Here is a 19,066-nt window from a genome sequence, read left to right as displayed (position 1 = left end):
GAATTCCTTAAAATATATAACATAAAAATTTAAAAATAATAATATTGAAGCTTATCTTATTACACAATTAAAATTTAACAAAAAGAATTCCTTTTATAAATATTCTTTTAATTATAAATATATGTACATAATATTTAATGTACCTACAATTATATATATTTTTCTTATAATATTAGAATTAAATTTTACTCTAATATTTAATTAAAAACTTAATATCACTCGAATTTATAATTTCAAACAATTCACTATTACATTTAAGTTTTAAAAAACAATTAAAAATTACTGGTTTATAATTTAATAAAAAAATATTTTTAATAAATATTTATTTATTTATTTAAGTTATAGATATAATGAAAATTTTATTTTAATTATATAACAAAAATATATTATTCAATTGATATATTTACTTAATTTTTTTTTCGAAAACATCATAGAGAATATAAAAATTGATTCAGTTCAATTAAAATTATAAGTTGAGCAGTAATTGAACTGAAATTAAATAATCAAAATTTTTGTTTTTTAAGAAATAACATTACTGTACTTTAGTTAAATTTATTAAAATAATTATTAACTTATATTATAAGTTACTTATTATTATTAATTGTAATTTTATTTATATTAATTTTTCTTTGTGTATGAAACATTGGTTTTTTCTTTCAATAATATTTTCTACAATATATTTAGTAATTATTTATTTATTAATAAAGTTTATATTTTTATATATTAAAGTTTACAATTTTATATACATTATTTAATAATATTAGGTAATTGTAATTTAATAGTATTAGGTAACAAAATTAATTGTAAAATTGAACATAAAATTTTCAAGAAATGATCGAAGTTATAAAATTTGGAATTATGATTGCATTTATGGTATCTGATAAACATCTTGAGTTCTAATTTTTTATTGTTTGATAAAGAATATTCCGATTCCATTTATAAATTACATTTTCAAGTAATTTCCAAAATATTGTTAATTTTATTCAAATTTTGAAATAACAAATTTTTAATTTCTTTATTAAATTTTAAGGTAGATGTAACTGGAACCATATTGATTTTATGTGATGATTTTTTTTTTAAATTACATCTATGATTTAATATTTATTCTTAAAAAGGATATTTGTTTTGCCGCAAAGGATTTTATTTCACACAATAATTATTAATTTCATTTTTTTTTTTAGAAATGTTGTATAAATTTTTATTTTGCTTAAATAAATAAGAATACAAAATTTGGAAAAAAGTATTTGGACTTAGTACTTTTTATTTTATAAGTTTTATGTATGTATGTGCATTATTGCTCGAATATCCATTCATTTTATTTCATTGTAATTTTAATTGAAATATTTTTCCATTTTTGTATTTTTATGAAATATGTATTAATATACAAAACATATACATATTAATATCAATTATTTGCTACAAAAATCACATAAGTTGAAAGTACGGAATTTTCGAGTTAAGTATTTGGGAATGATAAGTACTCAAAAAATTTCGAAAACCTAGAATAAACAATAGCGTGGCGAAAGACTTGAATGTGATTTTGTTGTAACATTGCAAGAAAATTATATTTTTAACATTTAATTATCCCTGATTAGGTGTATTATCCAATCTAACCCAATAATAAGATTTTTAATAATATTATATGGGTTTCATTTAAAAATTTTTTAGTTTGAATATTATTTAAAATATATACTTAAGATATTCTTTAATATATATTATTGAATTATATTATTATATTACATAAATTAATTGTTAAACTTTGTATATAAAATTGTTTTTTTTTTTTAGATGTAGTCTTGACTCTTCTTTAAAGTTTGTCACTTTTTTTTTTATATAAAAGACGAAACCGGCAGAATTTTTTTTTATAAAATTTGTTTGGAACTGCATTTCTATTTTATTTATATATGTATAAAATATGCAAAATTTATATTGGGTTTATTTTTTAAATAGAAATTTAAATAATAATTAAACTTGAAAATTTTAATTGTTACTTATAAGAATTTACAAATCTTGAGTAAAAGTAATTCAATTTACTTCTGACTGATTCGTATTGAAATATTATTTAGATTGATTCCGTCGAATTCTTAACTTACAATTCAGATAAAAACAATTAATTTACTGATATTTTATATTTAAATAATTTAAAATTTAAAATATTAATATAAATAATAGATTTTTAACAAATTATACAGTATTTATTTAATTAAATTTAAAATTAAGAATAAATTATTATAGAAAAAACATATAACATTTAATTTAATATTAAATTTATATTAAAAATTATTAATAAATTTTTTTACATGTACATATACAGTTTTATATCTAATTTTTCTTTCGTTCTCTTTTTCTTTTTAGGCCTCACTCAAACTCCTATAAGGATTCGATGATGATTTACGGGATGGTGGTCTTACCATATCACCAAAATGTGCTCTATATAACAATATTAAACCAAGGAATACAATTGGTGCACCTAATAATGAACATATTAATTCACCAGATATTGATGGCGCCCATGTAAGAAATGCTGTAATTAACAAAAAGAAAAGTAAAAAAAGGGAAATATTAAGAATTTGAAGTTAAATGTATATTAAGGATTTGAAAAATGGAAAATTCTAGAATATAATTTGCATTTGGAAAAACTACTGTCCGATTGAAGAAACATTGAAATTTCTGAACCAATCCAAAAACTGATAAACTTTATGGAAAATGTACCTTATTTAAAAATGACCTTTGGAAAAAAATTACTACTTTCATATTATGGAGAAAATATGCAACTGTATTAATTTAATTATTCATTTTTTTTATTAAATTAAGTAATTAATTAATTACTTAATAATATTTAAAATACTCAAAATTAAGTAATTTTTAGTATTTTAAAAATACTTTCGTGTACTTTCGTAATTATTTTTTTTACAAAAATCAAAATTTTATTGGTTCTACAATTTTATGATTGCATTCCATGTTCCTTATTCACGTTAGGAATTTAAATGCAAACTTTTGATAGGATTTAATTGTGAATACTTTGTTATTATACTACAAGCCCTTTTTTCATTTGATTTGGAAATAACCCAATATACATGCCTATACTTTTTCAGATAAAAAAAAAAATTAATAACAAAATTCTATTTTACATTCAATGTTTATTTACTTAGGTATCTACGAAAAATTTCACAAAAAAAATTGGGGAAAAAATTCAATTTTAATAACTTAAAATATTCAAATTTGTTCTTTTTTTTATTTTTATTATAGCTTTGGTTTTTTTTCAACACTAGTTGCTTAAATTCTAAATGAAAAAAGTTTGAGTTTTATTAAAAATAACTATTTATTTTTTTTTCCACGTTTTATTAGGGATCGGTTTGAAATTTATCCACACTGGTTTGTAGGATATTTCGTAGAAATATTTTATTAACTTTTAAAAAAAATAAATAAAAGGAAAACCAAAATTTCCAAATCAATTGAAAATTTTAAGTAGATACGATCTATACGTGTGTTTGTAGTATAGTGTTACACTCATGACTGCCTATATTAAAATTTGCTTTTTATGTGTTTTTTTTTTGTGTTCAGTAATAAATTTAAAAATTCATATGTTTACATACGATACAAAGCTATCAATAGAGCATAGAGATTAAAATTTGTACAAAAAAATGCATATTTTCCATGCCTTTGAATTTCATTTACATATATAATAAATTCTTTTTTTTTTTACTGCAAGGTATGAATTTATAATTTAAAATTTGTGTGCTATTAAAAAAAAAAAAACATTTGAGAATTAAAAAATTAAATTGCGGAACGTGCTACCTTAAAACAATAGTTATCAAAGTGCTTTTTTAATTCATAGAATTCAATTATTAATATGCCTTAGATACAATATTGTTTCCTAGACTATTGTAAAATCACCAGTTTATTATTTCCAATTCAACTTCTACTATTTAGTTTTTCCCTAAAGAGAAATCTACCATACGTGTTAATATAATTTATAATTCAATAATAATATATCATATTATTTATAGAATAATGTGAAATTTTTTGTTAACTTAAAAATTATATAACAAAAATTTTATATAAATTCAATGTAAATTTATTTTCTTTACTTACCAGTTCCATTTAAATGTTCTAAACGAAACATTGACCAAAATAGGCCAATAAATGGTAATGCTGATGTAATAACAGCAATTGAAAATACAGCAGATTCACTATAATCTAAGAAATAAAATAAAAATATAATGAATGCAATATAATTTGCAATTAACAGCCACGAATATGATGCTACACGACCACAATCTACACGATCTTCTTCATTATCAGAATGTATTATTAAACGTGATATTAAAGGCGTTTGTGTTGAAGTTATATTCCTGTATTTACTTTTAAAATAACCATGATGCTAAATGAAAAAAAAATTAAAAGAAAAATTTAGTTAGAAAGCAAAAACACATCTAACATAATTTAACATGTTCACGTTTATAATGCATTATATACTTACTAAACTGTGATTTAATTCATGTATACTTAAATGTTCAGACTCATAGAAATGATGTCCCAAACGTCGATGAAATAATTTTAAATGACGATTTTCTAAATTATTACTTCGGGCACCATGAAAATTTTCATTCATATTTAAACCATCATCATCAATAGTATCATCATTGTAATTATTACTATTACCACCACCGTTAATATTACTACTACCGTCACTGTTATTATTTATATTAGGATCTGAAGTAATAATAATATTATTACTATTACTTCTATTTTTATTATTATTATTATTATTGTGTTTATTATAATTCTCCTCCATATTATTTCTGTTATCACTTTTAATATCATTATTATTATATCCTTTTATATCTTTTATATTGATGTCATTGGTGGTTGCTGTTGTATCGATTTTAATATTATCCTTACTATTATTATTAATATTAGTGTTACGTTTGTCACGACGTAATTTTTGGACGGTTTGATTATATAAAATGCTACCCGGAGTTAAATTTGTTAAGTGTTCCAATGTTTTATGTCGTCTAGCCACTCTAAGGTTAATATCTTCTTGTGGTTCAATGCCAAGATGGCATATAAATGTATTACCAGTATCTATCCAATGTCTTGCAAATGGTTTAATCTATATTTATATATTACGTGCCGATAATACACAAAACAAAAAAAAAAATTTTTTTAAGTAAAATTGAAATAAATTTGTTTTTAGTTAACTTTTTTAAGTAAAGCATAATATAGCATAAGCGTATAAGTGGTTATGATAAAGTTTACAAAGTTTTTATGAATTTTAAGTAGATTTAATTTAGTAACAAATTAAAATAAAATGCGATTTTAATTTAATTTTAATAAAGAATTTTAAACTTTTATTTTTATTTTTAGAAAAATGCATGCAGAATAAAATAAATAGGAGGAATGGATAGGAGAAGAAATTAAAAAATAATATTTCAAGTGCATAATTTACCTCACCAGAACTTGGGAAAACATCAATAGAACCAAAAACTAATAATGTTAAAAGTGAAATAATATGAATCCATGCAGCAATATGCAATGGTTTTGGCCTTTGTTTTGGATTTTGTGATGATGAATTCGCTCTATCCAGTGGACGTTCATCTAAATGTCGATCTGAATTTGACACTAATCTTGATATTGTTTTTAATAAATTATTTGGTGGTGGATTTGATGGATTCTAAATAAAAATTTTGGTAAGTTAAAAATTTTTATACAATTAGAAATTGTGTTAATAATATAATTAAGAAAAGAAATAAGTTAACTTACTGATGTCAACATAACCAAATTCCCTTCTAATAATGATAAATGTAATGTCCATAATATTAAACCAATCACATATAATAATGTCCAAAATGCTCTACCTTGCCAACCAGTTGTATGTGGAATTTTTTGATCTGCAACCTCTAATTGATTTAATAATGAACCACCACCAAAGCCATTCGATGTATCTTGACCATGACAACGAAATTCATCACACAAACCATAATCAACCGAAATAAATAAACCAACAACAGCTGTTGTTGCTGAGAAAATCTTTTGTAATCCCATTACTTCAATTACAATAAAATAAAAATATATACATTGTATCTGAGCATGTTAAATATTATAACTATATGAAATATTATATTCTTTTAAAAAAAATCATGTTAGAAAAATACATATTGAAAATGAATGAATGAGTAACTAAAATACGTGTAGCCAAAAATGTTGTTAATAAGCTTTTAATTACAGAAATTCTTTATTTTCTCTTTCATTTTGTATACTTCACTTTTAATTAGTCACAATTTTGTTAAACACTGCAGCTATTACACAGGTTAAAATAAGTGAGATAATGAACAATGTAAGAGAAAGAAAGACAGATAGAAAATGAAACAGAGGGAAACTGTCAAGGAATGATTACATAAGTACATTACAGAAAAAAAAATTTTTTTTATAAGAATACTTTAATTAAGAAATCCTCACTCCTTAAAAGTTATCTAAACAAAAAAAGTTGAGAAGATACGAAGAACATTATCATATTTGAAAAGCGTAAATTTATTCATAAGCACCAAAAAGTGTTTTCATTTACTCTTTACTATACCTACATAAATATTGTAGCAAAATTTCTCAAACCGTAAACTGACCTCAATGTTAGTTAATGTTTACATATACGACAAAATCTATGATTTAATCTGAATCTAATGAAAGTCGTATATGCAAACTCTGATTAACATTAGACTTTGTTTGACGGCAAGGCGAGTAATAGAAATTTTTCTATTCTCATCAGATTTACTGTTAGATTTTTTAAATCTAAAATGGCGACAATGAAATTTTTGTGAAAGATTTGAGAAGCGAAAAGTCGATTTTTATTTTGGTTATAGTTTTCGTGGGAAATTGTTAAATTTTTACATAAAATCAAAGATAGTTTCATAATGGTGTGTAAATAGACATCAGATTTTGTCGAATATACCTTATATTTAAGCTTTCTCAAGGCGTGTTAAGTAATAAATTCTTTGAATTTAAGAGCCAGAATTTTAAACAAAAATTTATTTTTTATAAATTTCTAAATTTAATATTTATAGGCACTCTTTTACTGCACAACCCTCTAAAAATAAAAAAGAAATCTAAATATCCCAGAATATCTTAAGTTTCCTAAGAAAATTCTAATGAAATATAAATTTTTAAATGTTTTAGTGTATCATGAAAAAGTCATTGGAACACGAACCATATATCTGTAAACAGTGAGTTGTTACATTAAATATGGAAGATATTGCCTAACAGAGAAGTAACACTGTTACAAATTAATACAAGAAATTTTCCCATTGTTGTTATTCTGGTGTTGAAAAATTGAGAAATACTGTTTTCTAATATTTATATCTAGACTTTGTACTTATAAGATACGATGTTACAACAATATTCTTGCGATGTAAATGTAGAAAAAGGTTAACATTTTTTAAGAGAAGAGAAATTTCTAACAAGGCAAGCGCATATAAAATGAAGAAGTATAAAAATAACAACAAAAAAAAGGTACTTGTTTCTGAAAGGATATTGTGTACTTTGTGTACATTGTGTATAGGTATTATAATAGGTTTTTTAATAGTATAGCTGTATGTAAATAGTTAATATGAAAATAAAACATTTTTTCAACAACATATTAAAGTGCTCTGTTGGTATACATATTGGTATACACTGCTATTTCCATATTCTGATATTGTGGCTGAGGGATGTGGAATTATTATAGGTAAGAAACATTATAGATGGAAATAATTTAAGTTCTTATATATACACATTATATATAACCTAGTCAATTCATAAGAAATACCTGTACTTTTACATTCAAATATCTTTTATATGTTCATAGTTTAATTATCTTGTTATTAATTTACAGTTAACTGTTAATTTCTATTATAAATACATAATTATTTTGCATACCAATCAAGAAAAATTAGTTTTCCTATAGTGGTAAATTATATTCCCGTAGAGAAAAACAGGGTTATAAATCAAGAATTTCAATTATGAATGGTTATTAATTTAATGTTAAAAATATTTGATCTTAAACTAAATATTTTAAAATATGTCATTTATATATTTATTGTAATTTTTTAAGGAAAATATGTACAACTTACCTTTTTTACAAAAGAAGAAATAGAAGACAAGAGAATAAACTAGTGCAGCTCCTTTTAATGGATCTTGTAAATGACATGGCACTCTTTTATATGAACTTACTGTGCATAATGTTCCAGCAATACCGCAGCATAAAGATATTGCCAATAATCTGAAAAAATTAAATAAAAACAGATGCAATATTAAGGAGTAATAATTAATGATTTTTTTGAAATTTGGAACATTGATCATAAATTCGAAAAATATATGCGACAAATTTCCTGAAAAAGTATATGCAGTAAAACTTGGAGTTAATCGTACTAAGAGAATATATATTAGAAGGAGCTAACGTTTGTAAAATTGACAAGATCATTTCTGGCAATACTCGGAAGAATGAATGGTTTGTTGGTCGCAGAATTCATTTCGGAAATAGTTTGCGTTAAGTTTGATCAGAATATATAGAAAGCTGGCCAAAAGTTCAGCACTCAGCAAGAACAGTATAGAATAGAATATTTCAGATACAAATAACTAAAATCTATTGAAATTCCTTGCAATGTTTTAAAGCAGAAAGAAAATATTCAAAATTCAATAAGAGTTGAATTTAAATTTAAATAAATTTTTTAATAATAATTGTTATTTTCCAGTAATATTGAATTTATGCAATTGTTTTGTTTTTTTGAATGTGAAATTTTTTTTCCTTTCCCTTAATGTACAAGTATAAGTGCAAACACTTATACAATATAAGAAAAAAAAACCTATGTTAATTAGTAAGTCCTTAAAGGAATCATTCATATATCATTAATAATCTTGTCACTTATCTATTTAATATAATATAAGATAGCAATTTAATTCATATATAACAGTAAATAAATAATGTTTGGTAAATATATATATACGTATTTACTTGGCGTATGTGTATATGAATTATTGTGTATTTACCTATTTGTTAACTCATTATCCTTTTTTCTCTATAAATTTATGATTTTTCATAATATAGTTTAAACGTGTGTAGCTTTCCGACATAACATATTTTATTTATATAGTAATTTTAACTATATGTAAATGTATGATTTACGTTATGTTTGTATATTTAACTATGAAAATGTGATATTGCATACCATGTAGATAATAGGTTTTTTTTCTATTCGCAAATAAAAAGGAAATTTATTTATGTAACTAGAATCGTGTACATTTAACGTACATAAATGTATATATTATATAAATTAATTACATAGATACGAACATGTAAATATGTATATTAGAAAATTATATTCATACTTTGAAACTTATGTTACGTGTATAGTATTATTTTAAAAAGAAATTAGACATGTCTGCTGTTGTCATAAGTAAATTTGAATTAGGCTTAATATTCTTTTAAGTTTTTACATTATTTTTTACATAATATATGCATATATGTATATGCACTAAGTATATATACATATGTATATAGAATGTGTACATGCTTATGTAATTGCTTATATAAGTATGAATAAAAAATATATTTTATGTTATTATATAAGGAAATGAAAAATGCAAACAACTATATTATGGTGAAAGTATGAACGAGTTCAAAAGCTTAAGAATATATTTGACATTCACTTGTATATTTTATGAATTTCTTGTATACCTTAAATATCATCCATACGTACATATTATATGCTTGTGTATTTAAATGTATGTATACTCTATGTATGCATATTTATAACATGCTTTCATCTGTATACATAAGTATTTTATTTAATAAAAACATGTTGATTTAGCTTGTTAACTCTAGGCTGAGAGTAAAAGTATATAGTATAAATGTACATGAAACTAACTATAACAAATACATTAAACAATAATTATTATTCGTTTATTTAAATATTAATTATAAATACTATGTATATATACACAATTTAACATTTTGAATTCATTTTAGGATGAATTAGCAAATCTTCAGGCAGCCTCGATACTCTAGTTTATCTACTCCAGAAAGTCATACACGATTGAATTTTATGATATAATCAGTGATGTAATTCCCGGATCTTCAGATGGCTGTGATATTCTGGTTTAAAGTGTTATACATTATTATGTTATATGATACTGTCAGAAATATAGAAGGATGTTTTAAAAAAGACACGGTGAATCTGATGATTAATTTAAATTTTATTAATGATGGCTGATCACAATTGCAAATGAATTCAAATTATGATGAATTACAATTACATTTGGGACACAATGAAAATCGAAGAAGTTGTAGTAAAAAGGATTCATCAAGATTAAAAAACAAATTAGGAAAAGCTAAAATTATGGTATGCGTATACATAAAATTATGTTAGTTGTAAGTAGGGTTTGTTAAAATTTTTGAGCTTGAATCGAAAATTAATCTAATTTTTTAAGGAGATAGCAAATTTACATATTAAATAACTATAGTTTACATTTATTATAAAATTGAATTTCGAATATGAATGAATTCTATTTTGCTATCACATTAACAAATTCAACTTGCAATATAAAAGTGATATAAAAAATTTTTTTTAAATATGATGTCAGTATGGTATCAAACAAGTATATAAGGATATAACTGAATAAGAACAAAATATCTATACATTTATATAAAGAAAGGATATTCACATTTTATGATGTCTCTTTTTTTATTTTTATTTTTTGTTGTCATAACTTATATTAATTTTTGTACTTTTTGCTCAGGACTTTTTTTTTCACATAATAACGCTATAAATGTATACGTCTACATTTTATGTAGCATATTAATTAAAATGTCTGGCTGAGATTAAAATTAAAATTATCTGATTTCTTCGCTTAATTATTTGCGGTAATGGTAAATGTTGCAAAAAGAAAAAAAAAATTTGGGTATTAAAATTTTTTTTTTTTATTTCACATAAGAGTTGTACGTATGTATATGGGTATGAATGTCATAAAAAAAAAACACATTTTTTCTATCCGAAGTAATTAATTTAAAAAAAAAATTTTTTGTGTATGGTTCACCTGTAGGTACATGCACATAAATTGCTCATTTAATATTGGGAGTTGTGTTTTTGAAATTAGCTTATACATAATATACAAATTGCTGCAAGTTTTGTTGAATTAAAGTTTGAATTTTTATCTCTTAATAATAACATGTCTGTAAATTTTTTAATAACAAATTGCTTCTTGAATTGGGATAATTTTTGAAATTATCTTATAATCTAAAGTTTTTGAACTTTTACTCCTTAATGTTGCATATTAAATTTTGAATATTATCTTTAACTTTACTTAAATTATTATTTTTTTAATTTCACATCTTTGTATTCCATATGATATTGAAATCTCTAGAATAGCTTTATAATTAGGTATGAAATTAATTATAATATTATAACAGTGGAAGATTAGATTCAAGTTAATGTTTTATGTTGGAAACATATTCTTTTTTAAACTAATAATTTTTAGCTATTGTACAACTCGTACAAGCTACTCTATAACTCATACGAGAACCATTTTACACATTCATTTTGAGTATAAAATACATAAGATTTATATAAACTAGTTATGTTTAGGCGAGATAACCTCAAATAAATTTTTAATTCAGTATAATTTTATTATTTAAAAACTATAATTTATTCTTATTATATAATAGTATAATAGTTTTTAGTTTGCACGGCTCCCCGATGGGTACACTTAGGCCATTCAGGCCCGTTGTGGTGATAATAAAATATAAAATGTTGAAAATTTTAAGATAAAATTTATTGCAAATAGTTTTCATAAAAATTAATATATGATTAATTTAATGACTCTTTTTTAACTAAATATTAAAAAATTAAGTATTGAAATAAAATCTTGATAATGAAAATAAAATTTGATAATAAAAGTTTTCTTAATAGGTTAGGTACTGAGGATGATTTCAGAAGTGTCTACTATTTATAGGTTATGTTATTTTTTAAATTATATTGAGGGTTGCCATATTATCATTCCATTAATATAAACGTAATTTTTAAAATAAATTTTAAAAATTATGTAACAGTTTCACCAAAAATTGTTAAAAATTATACCATTCATTATGCAATAATTTTTTTAATTCTTATTAGCAGTCTTTCTCTATGATGTGGCTTTTATAAAATTATTTATAAACGTATATGTATATAGATATTTTCAATTAATTATTTAGACCGAATAATAAAGTAACAAAATTAATTTTTTACTCATTCTTATCGCAAAATGTAGAGTTTAGTGGTAGTACAGTTTAAAACGACTTTGCTTGAATCGTAGGCAGTTTTAAATCATTTTTATAATTAATGGTTTTCGTGTGGTTACTTTTGGATTAGAGTGTACTAGATCTATATATGTGTGTGCTTTTTTTAAAATTCCTTGAAAAATACTACTTGTGTGGTAACAGGCAATTTCTTATTTACATTGTATTTATTTTTGTTTTATATTATTAAATGGATTTATGTAATTGTTTTCATTTAGATTTGTTGAGAAAAAACTGAAATTTAATTGAAATCAAATTTTAATGGAAAATGCTACAATTTTATAATTTAAAGTGGCAAAATGCCAATGTCAACTTTACATTCTTATATACATATGTAAATTTTTTTTAAAATTTTGTAAAGGCGTCAATTAAAAGAAAAATTTTTATTATTTTTTATTAACATTTTTTAACCTACACAAACTTTTATATATATGTATATAAGCTTTGAATTAAAGTCAAATGGTAATACCATTTTCATTTATGAAATGTATGGTTAACCAGGCGTCAGACCCTTGTCATCATATATTATTATCCATCCATATTGTTTGTTATGTTATACCATGTTCATAAAATTTTAATGATGTATTCATATGTAAACTCACACATAATATCCACACAATCATATTATATTTGAAATATTTTAATTTCTTTTAAAATATACATATATATATATTCGTTTCTTTAGTGCATACCTTGTAGATTTTCATATAAATTTAAAATAATAGACCCTTTTTGTTATTGTACATTGTATATATAAAAGAATATTAAATAGACCTTTTTTGCTTTTCTTTTTTTTTTTGTTTTCTCTTTTATTAAGGAAGATATGTATTTAATTTTTGTTTTTTTTTTTAATTATTTAATGAAATAAAATTTCCAAGAAGAGTTAATTTTTGAAAATAAGAACGAACATAAGAGAAATAATAAGAAAAAATGGAATAAAATTAATGAAATGTTTATTTTATTAAATAAAATATTTTTAAAATGAAAGTTCTTCTTTTTATGTGTGTTGAAAAGGATAACTATCTACTAAGGATGTAATTTGTTGTTTTCCCGGCTGTTTAATTTTTTTTCCAAATATTTTCATAACTTTATTCAGTCGTAAAAAAAAATATAATAACTTTTGTTTCAATATTGGCAGAATTATGAAATTAGAAAACTGAAAGCATAATGAAATTTTCGATGTAGTAAAGAACTGTGGTTAGAAATAAGAATTAAAAAGTTAGGTTTGGCAGTTTCAAATTTTATAAGTTTTAATAAATATCATTTTAGCAGATTTGATTAATGTTTCTTCAAAAATATAGCTGCAAACCTTCTAGATATTAATTTTTAAATGTTGTTTAATAGAATTTAGGAATTAAATTTAAAATTTTTGAGCCGAATTTGCTAAAGACATAAAGTTTTTATTGACTTACAAATTGTTCCTTCCTGAAGGTCTAATCGGAAATTGTTTTACTTAAGGAGTATCAATATTACTTGAGGAAAAATGAGAATATTAATTTCTCTTTTATAACTATAACGTATGTTAGTCAATGAATATATAAAATTAGTTCCTCTTCCGATTTCCGAATAATTAATTAATCTACCCATTACTGGATCGGGAGAATAAAATAATCACATTTTTCTTATTATAATTATAGCGTTGATAAAGGATTTTCAACACAAAAAAACAAAAAAATAAAAATGAAAAACGTAAAAACAAAGTAATTATCAAAATATCAAAAGTTCTTATGTTTTTTAAAAAGTGATGAATTTCTTTCTAAAAAAAAATGAAATTTTAAAGCCTTCTTTTGTTCATAATTTCTTTATAATTTATAATTCAACACTAAATTAACAAAAATAATTTTTGCAGGAGTTCTTTAATTTAAAAATTTAATAATATTAAATTTATTATGAAAAATTCTTATAAAATTTCGAGATTTTTAATTTTATGGTCTAATACTTTAATGAATCTTATACTGAAATGATTCTTGTTGTAATTTTTTTTTTGTGAGAATAGGAGTAATAATTCTTTGTGAGAGGAAATATTCAACAGTTTAGGCTAAAACGAAGTGGAAGTATACTAAATATGTCCATTTTTTCATGAATGAAGAGTCGTTCATCAAATAACAAGCGTTAAAATGTTCATTTCAGGTGAATTTTTGAGATTTAAAAGTCCCAAAATCGAAAAAAAACCTAAAAAATTATAGCATTAACTTTTTATTCTTTTGACCTATTTCTGAATTTGACGACAATGTTGAAATACTTGTATACTTAATGGGATTTGACTCTAGATTAGAATATTTCCATAGCAAAAACGGTTGATGATAGCAGACTTAAATAGCAGACTTAAATTTTTTTTTATGACTTAATTTAATTTTTTTTTAAAAATGTAATTTAAAATGTATTTAAAATTTTTATATCCTTATTATATAATTTATTTAAAAGGATTATTTAAATTTAAGAAAGATGTTAAACGTGTAATAATTATAGTCAAATAATAAGAAAATGGAATTTGTTTCTTTTTCTAATTTAATTATATTTTAACTTGTTTCATTTGAAAATTCAAAATTTTCTTTGCAAAAATTTTGAGTTCTTTCTTAAAGACGAAAAATATTTTAATAATAAGGAATGAAGAAAAGTTTTAAAATAAATTTTTCGTTTTAAATTCTTTTAAGCCCATAAATTTGCTTACAGAATGGAATTAATCCTGTCATTTTATCAGATTAGATTTTGAAATAATTTCTTTTTACAAACTTAATCTTAAAGTCTATAGTGATAATTTTGATGCATTTGCATATTTTGCTGCAATTCGATTATAAAAATTTTATAAAAAGCATAAAATTTTTTTTTCGATGCGCACGATGCGCAATTACGAAATTGTTTATGCAAAACGAAATTTTATAATTTTAAATAATAATAATCTTTTTAACAAAACAAATGATTTTTCAGACTTCTTTATGGACATGAAACAGGAAACAACCCAAACAATCAAAGAAAAATAACAGAAAAGAGAACCCCGACAGGACGCCTTTTTACTTTTTATAAAAAGCAAAATTTTCCTTTATTATGGTTAAAAGAATACTAATTACACCACTTTGTTATTTACTCTTTTAGAAAATAAAGTGGATGAGTACGAGTATATCAAAAGGAGGAAAATTGAGAAAATCAGAAAAAATAAAAATCAAGGCAAATCGGGAAACAAAGACGGACGACGAAAAAAGGATCAGTGATTTTTCTTTTGTAATTTTTAAATTTTTGCTTTTCTTTTTAGCTTGCTTTGAGGAACTTGTCTGTTATGATGAAAAGTATATACAAATAGTAAAGGATATAGAATATTTTTAAAAGAGAAATTTTTGTTCTCCATTTTCTTTTCGTTTTTTTTTAATTTTGTTGACTATTTCACGGAATTTTTTCTGTTTGCGTTGCAAAAGTATTGTTGCAGAAAAATCATGTCTGTGAATAAAGTAATTTCAAAAAGAGAGAAAATAAAGTGCCGCAAATTTTTAATGTGATAAATGTAGCACGATACAAGAAAAATTAATGTCTTTTCTCCGTAATCCTCTTTTTTTTCCAAGTTGACTTGGAAACAATTATAAACGGGATGAATTTTTTTTTTTATTATTAAGGAAGAGACTTTCTTTTTAAGCATCTATTTAGCGAAAGATGCTCATCAAGTTTTAATATTAAAAAGGTCTTTTGTAGATAGTTTAAATGGAGCATTACGTTAGACTTACACATGTAAAAGAACTTGAACTTCAATATTATTAAAATTTTATTCTAAATTTATAGTTAATAAAAATCATCATTATTTAATGACGTATTAGTTCCTCTTTTTTAATAGAAATAAGTAGGAAATTAAAAAAAAATTTAATGGAAATTTTTCTAATAATATGTTGTTCATAAAATATTAAGAAGTTATCAGAGTAAAAGAAAGTAGGGATACATATTAATAAATTAACGGAATTCGATTTGAATTTGCGCTCGGGTTCAGAATTTGTTTGGATTTGCAGTTCAGTTTGAGGGTCGGATTTGGTTCAGTTTCGAAATCTAGTTTGAATTCTAATTTGATTTCACTTTAGGGTGTTCTAGTTCGAAATCGGGAAATCTCTTCTTTATTCAAGAAGAAGAGTTTGGAACTTAAGAATTCGGTTTATCTTTGAAAACCACCATTATTCAACAATTTCATTTTTAAAATAAAACAATAACAATAAAATATTTAATTATGTAAAAATATTTAGTATACAATATATATTTACCTTTTAATTGGCATCACCGGAAATTTATATACTTGTATTGTCCATTTGAATAACCATGAAAATATTTGTGTTAATAATATTAATAAAAATGTTATTATCGGTGATATAAACAATATTGAACCATATGAATTATTTGTTTTTCTACCAATTTCTAATTGTTTTTGATATAATGGTAATACAATAAATAATGAAAATGATGTTAATAATAAACCAAAACCGAATGCAATTAATAATAAAAATATCCTTTTACATTTACGAAAATGTTGTAATTGCATTTGATGATGCTGTTGTGCATTTTGATATTCTTTTTCTGTTGTTGAATTCCATTCAGTTGTTGTTGTATCAATTAAGGATAATGAATTAGCATTTGTTTTACATAAACTAAATTGCATTGTATCTGATGATGATCTACCATTATTATTAAAACAATTATCATTTCCATCATTTGAATGTTGATGATAATGGTGATGATTATGATGTTGTAAACTATTATGATGATGATGATGATGATGATGTGAATGGCCATTTAATAAATTATTTGAATTTGTATTAACTAAATTAGTACCATCACAATCATCTGATAAATCATCATCACCATCATCATCTTCCATTTCTGATGATGATGTTAAACCAACTAAATCCTCTTGATCTGAATTAATTATATTATCATCGTGTCCTTTACCCATTTTTTTTTTTTGTTTTTTTGTTTTTTGTTTTACGTTTATTTACATTCCTATGTTTTACGTTAAAAATTTAAAATAAAATAAAAAAAATAAACAACAAAAATATGCTCTATTGTAAAATTTTCAAACTTTTGTATTTGTTGCTTGTTTTTTATTTATTTATAATTGTTGTCTGGTCGATAGTTGGTTTTTAAAATACTTTTTTTTTTTTTTCAATATCCTTGTGTTTTATAAATATCCTTTTGAAATTTCAAATCGGATTTACTATATACGTTCAATTGTAATTTTTTAATCTATGATCTTTTTATTATTTGTTCAATGGTTGGTTGTTTTTTTTTTTTGTTTTGGTGAAATTGCAAATATTTTTATATGTAGTTGAAATTTAAGATTTCGCGCTCTTATTTTATATTTTCTGATATTTTCTTGCTACATTCCATAGAACTTAAAATCGTTTATAATGATTTTTAAGAATGAAATCAATAAACTTCACTAGATTTATTATTTTTCACTGATAATTTTTCACTTTCCTTTTGAATTGAGGTCTTTTCCTCTCTATATACGCACTAATAATAGATTTTATTTTTCAACTTAAATTCTTTTACTTGATTCTGTGATCCTGTTGTTTTGCACACAACAAAATAATATTCGCCGTCAGTCGACTTTATATTTTATTTATAATATTTGATTGATGTTGAAAATACTATGTATTATCCTTAAATACATGAAAATATAGGCTGAATTTGTAAGAATTGTGGTGTGTGGTGACAAAGAAGAAGTGAAGAATAAAAATGAGGTTGACTGGTCTAATAAGAAAATTTATTGTGTCTTCTCATTTTCAAGTTCTTGTTTTTTTTTTCTTATTTTATTTTTTGATTATTTCTGAGTTTCTTTTATTATTTTCTTCGATTTTCTGCTGGGTTTAACTTTCTGTTATTTTAAAATAGGTAAGAGGGTCGCGTTCGAATGATAAGAAAGTTTTGATTTCGTAATAATTGTTTTGTATAATATGTTCTTTGTTTTTCCTGTTATTTTCCTCTTTTGTTATTTTCCTCTTCTGTTATTTCCCTTCTTTTATTTACGTCACTTTTATACTTGTAAATATGTCACTATCTTCTTTATATATGTACTTGTTACAAAGGGGTATATTTTATATTCAGAGATCTATTTTTTTTTTTTTGTTATTCTTTCCCGGAAGACTATAAAGACTCACAATGTAGCAAAAGATAATCGTGCTCTTCTTGTGTTATATATTACATATATTTAGGCGCAAAAAAATAACAATTTCAATATACTTTTGTATGGGTTTATGTGAGTACAATATTTCACTTCATATAAATTATTATAATCTTGTTTCTTTTTTGTTACTATAGGATTGAAATCCTTTTTCATAACATTCAGAGAAGAATATTGTATCCTTCCTGGAATGAGATGATGATGTTGATAATAAAAAGAATTCTTTTTTAACTTTTGATATATTATATAATATTTATTGCAGATTCCATGTTTACTATTGTATTTTTCCTCTCTCGTTTTATTGTTGTTGTCGTAATTTAAAATAAATATATATGTATGTACCGTAAGCTTTCGTGTTCTTTCGTATTATTAGTTATTACTGTTGTTTTGTTGTTATTGATGCTATCGTCGTGTTTTTTGCTTTTTAGTGATGAATTTCTTGTATTTTATATTAAGGATGATTGAACTTTACTTCAATTGTATAGACTTGTTGGCTTTATTCTATATTATAATTATATAGTATGAAGATTTTTTTGTTATTGAAATTAAATCAGCGTAAATGAATGATCGGAAAACAGAAATTTCAGAAAAGAATTGTTGAATCTGTT

General features: G+C 22.8%; 1 protein-coding gene across 1 annotated transcript; it reads right to left on the bottom strand.

Annotated features, from left to right (window-relative positions):
- Window positions 1-1,877: 1,877 nt before the first annotated feature.
- Window positions 1,878-19,048, bottom strand: LOC129607803 (uncharacterized). The gene is made up of 7 exons (XM_055518979.1): window positions 16,543-19,048; window positions 8,106-8,254; window positions 5,767-6,050; window positions 5,453-5,677; window positions 4,484-5,116; window positions 4,096-4,384; window positions 1,878-2,524 (listed from the first exon to the last, which is right to left on the bottom strand). The coding sequence occupies exons 1-7, from the start codon at window positions 17,226-17,228 to the stop codon at window positions 2,352-2,354; spliced, it is 2,439 nt and encodes an 812-aa protein (XP_055374954.1). The 5' UTR covers window positions 17,229-19,048; the 3' UTR covers window positions 1,878-2,351.
- Between the last annotated feature and the right edge of the window lie 18 nt (window positions 19,049-19,066).

The sequence above is a fragment of the Condylostylus longicornis genome, unplaced genomic scaffold (assembly GCF_029603195.1).
Source record: "Condylostylus longicornis isolate FDR11 unplaced genomic scaffold, ASM2960319v2 ptg000028l, whole genome shotgun sequence".
In the NCBI taxonomy this organism is placed as follows: domain Eukaryota; kingdom Metazoa; phylum Arthropoda; class Insecta; order Diptera; family Dolichopodidae; genus Condylostylus; species Condylostylus longicornis.
Note: the sequence above shows the minus strand (reverse complement) of the source record. Positions and strands in the feature narration are given on the sequence as shown.

What these genes read in the sequence shown, in the direction of transcription:
- LOC129607803 (XM_055518979.1), bottom strand. Translation starts at nt 17,228, where the DNA reads ATGGGTAAAGGACACGATGATAATATAATTAATTCAGATCAAGAGGAT. An exon ending in TTTCTTCTTTTGTAAAAAAG is followed by an intron (nt 6,051 to 8,105) that starts GTAAGTTGTACA and finishes TTGTAATTGAAG; the next exon opens with TAATGGGATTACAAAAGATT. An exon ending in AGAACATTTAAATGGAACTG is followed by an intron (nt 2,525 to 4,095) that starts GTAAGTAAAGAA and finishes TGTTAATTACAG; the next exon opens with CATTTCTTACATGGGCGCCA.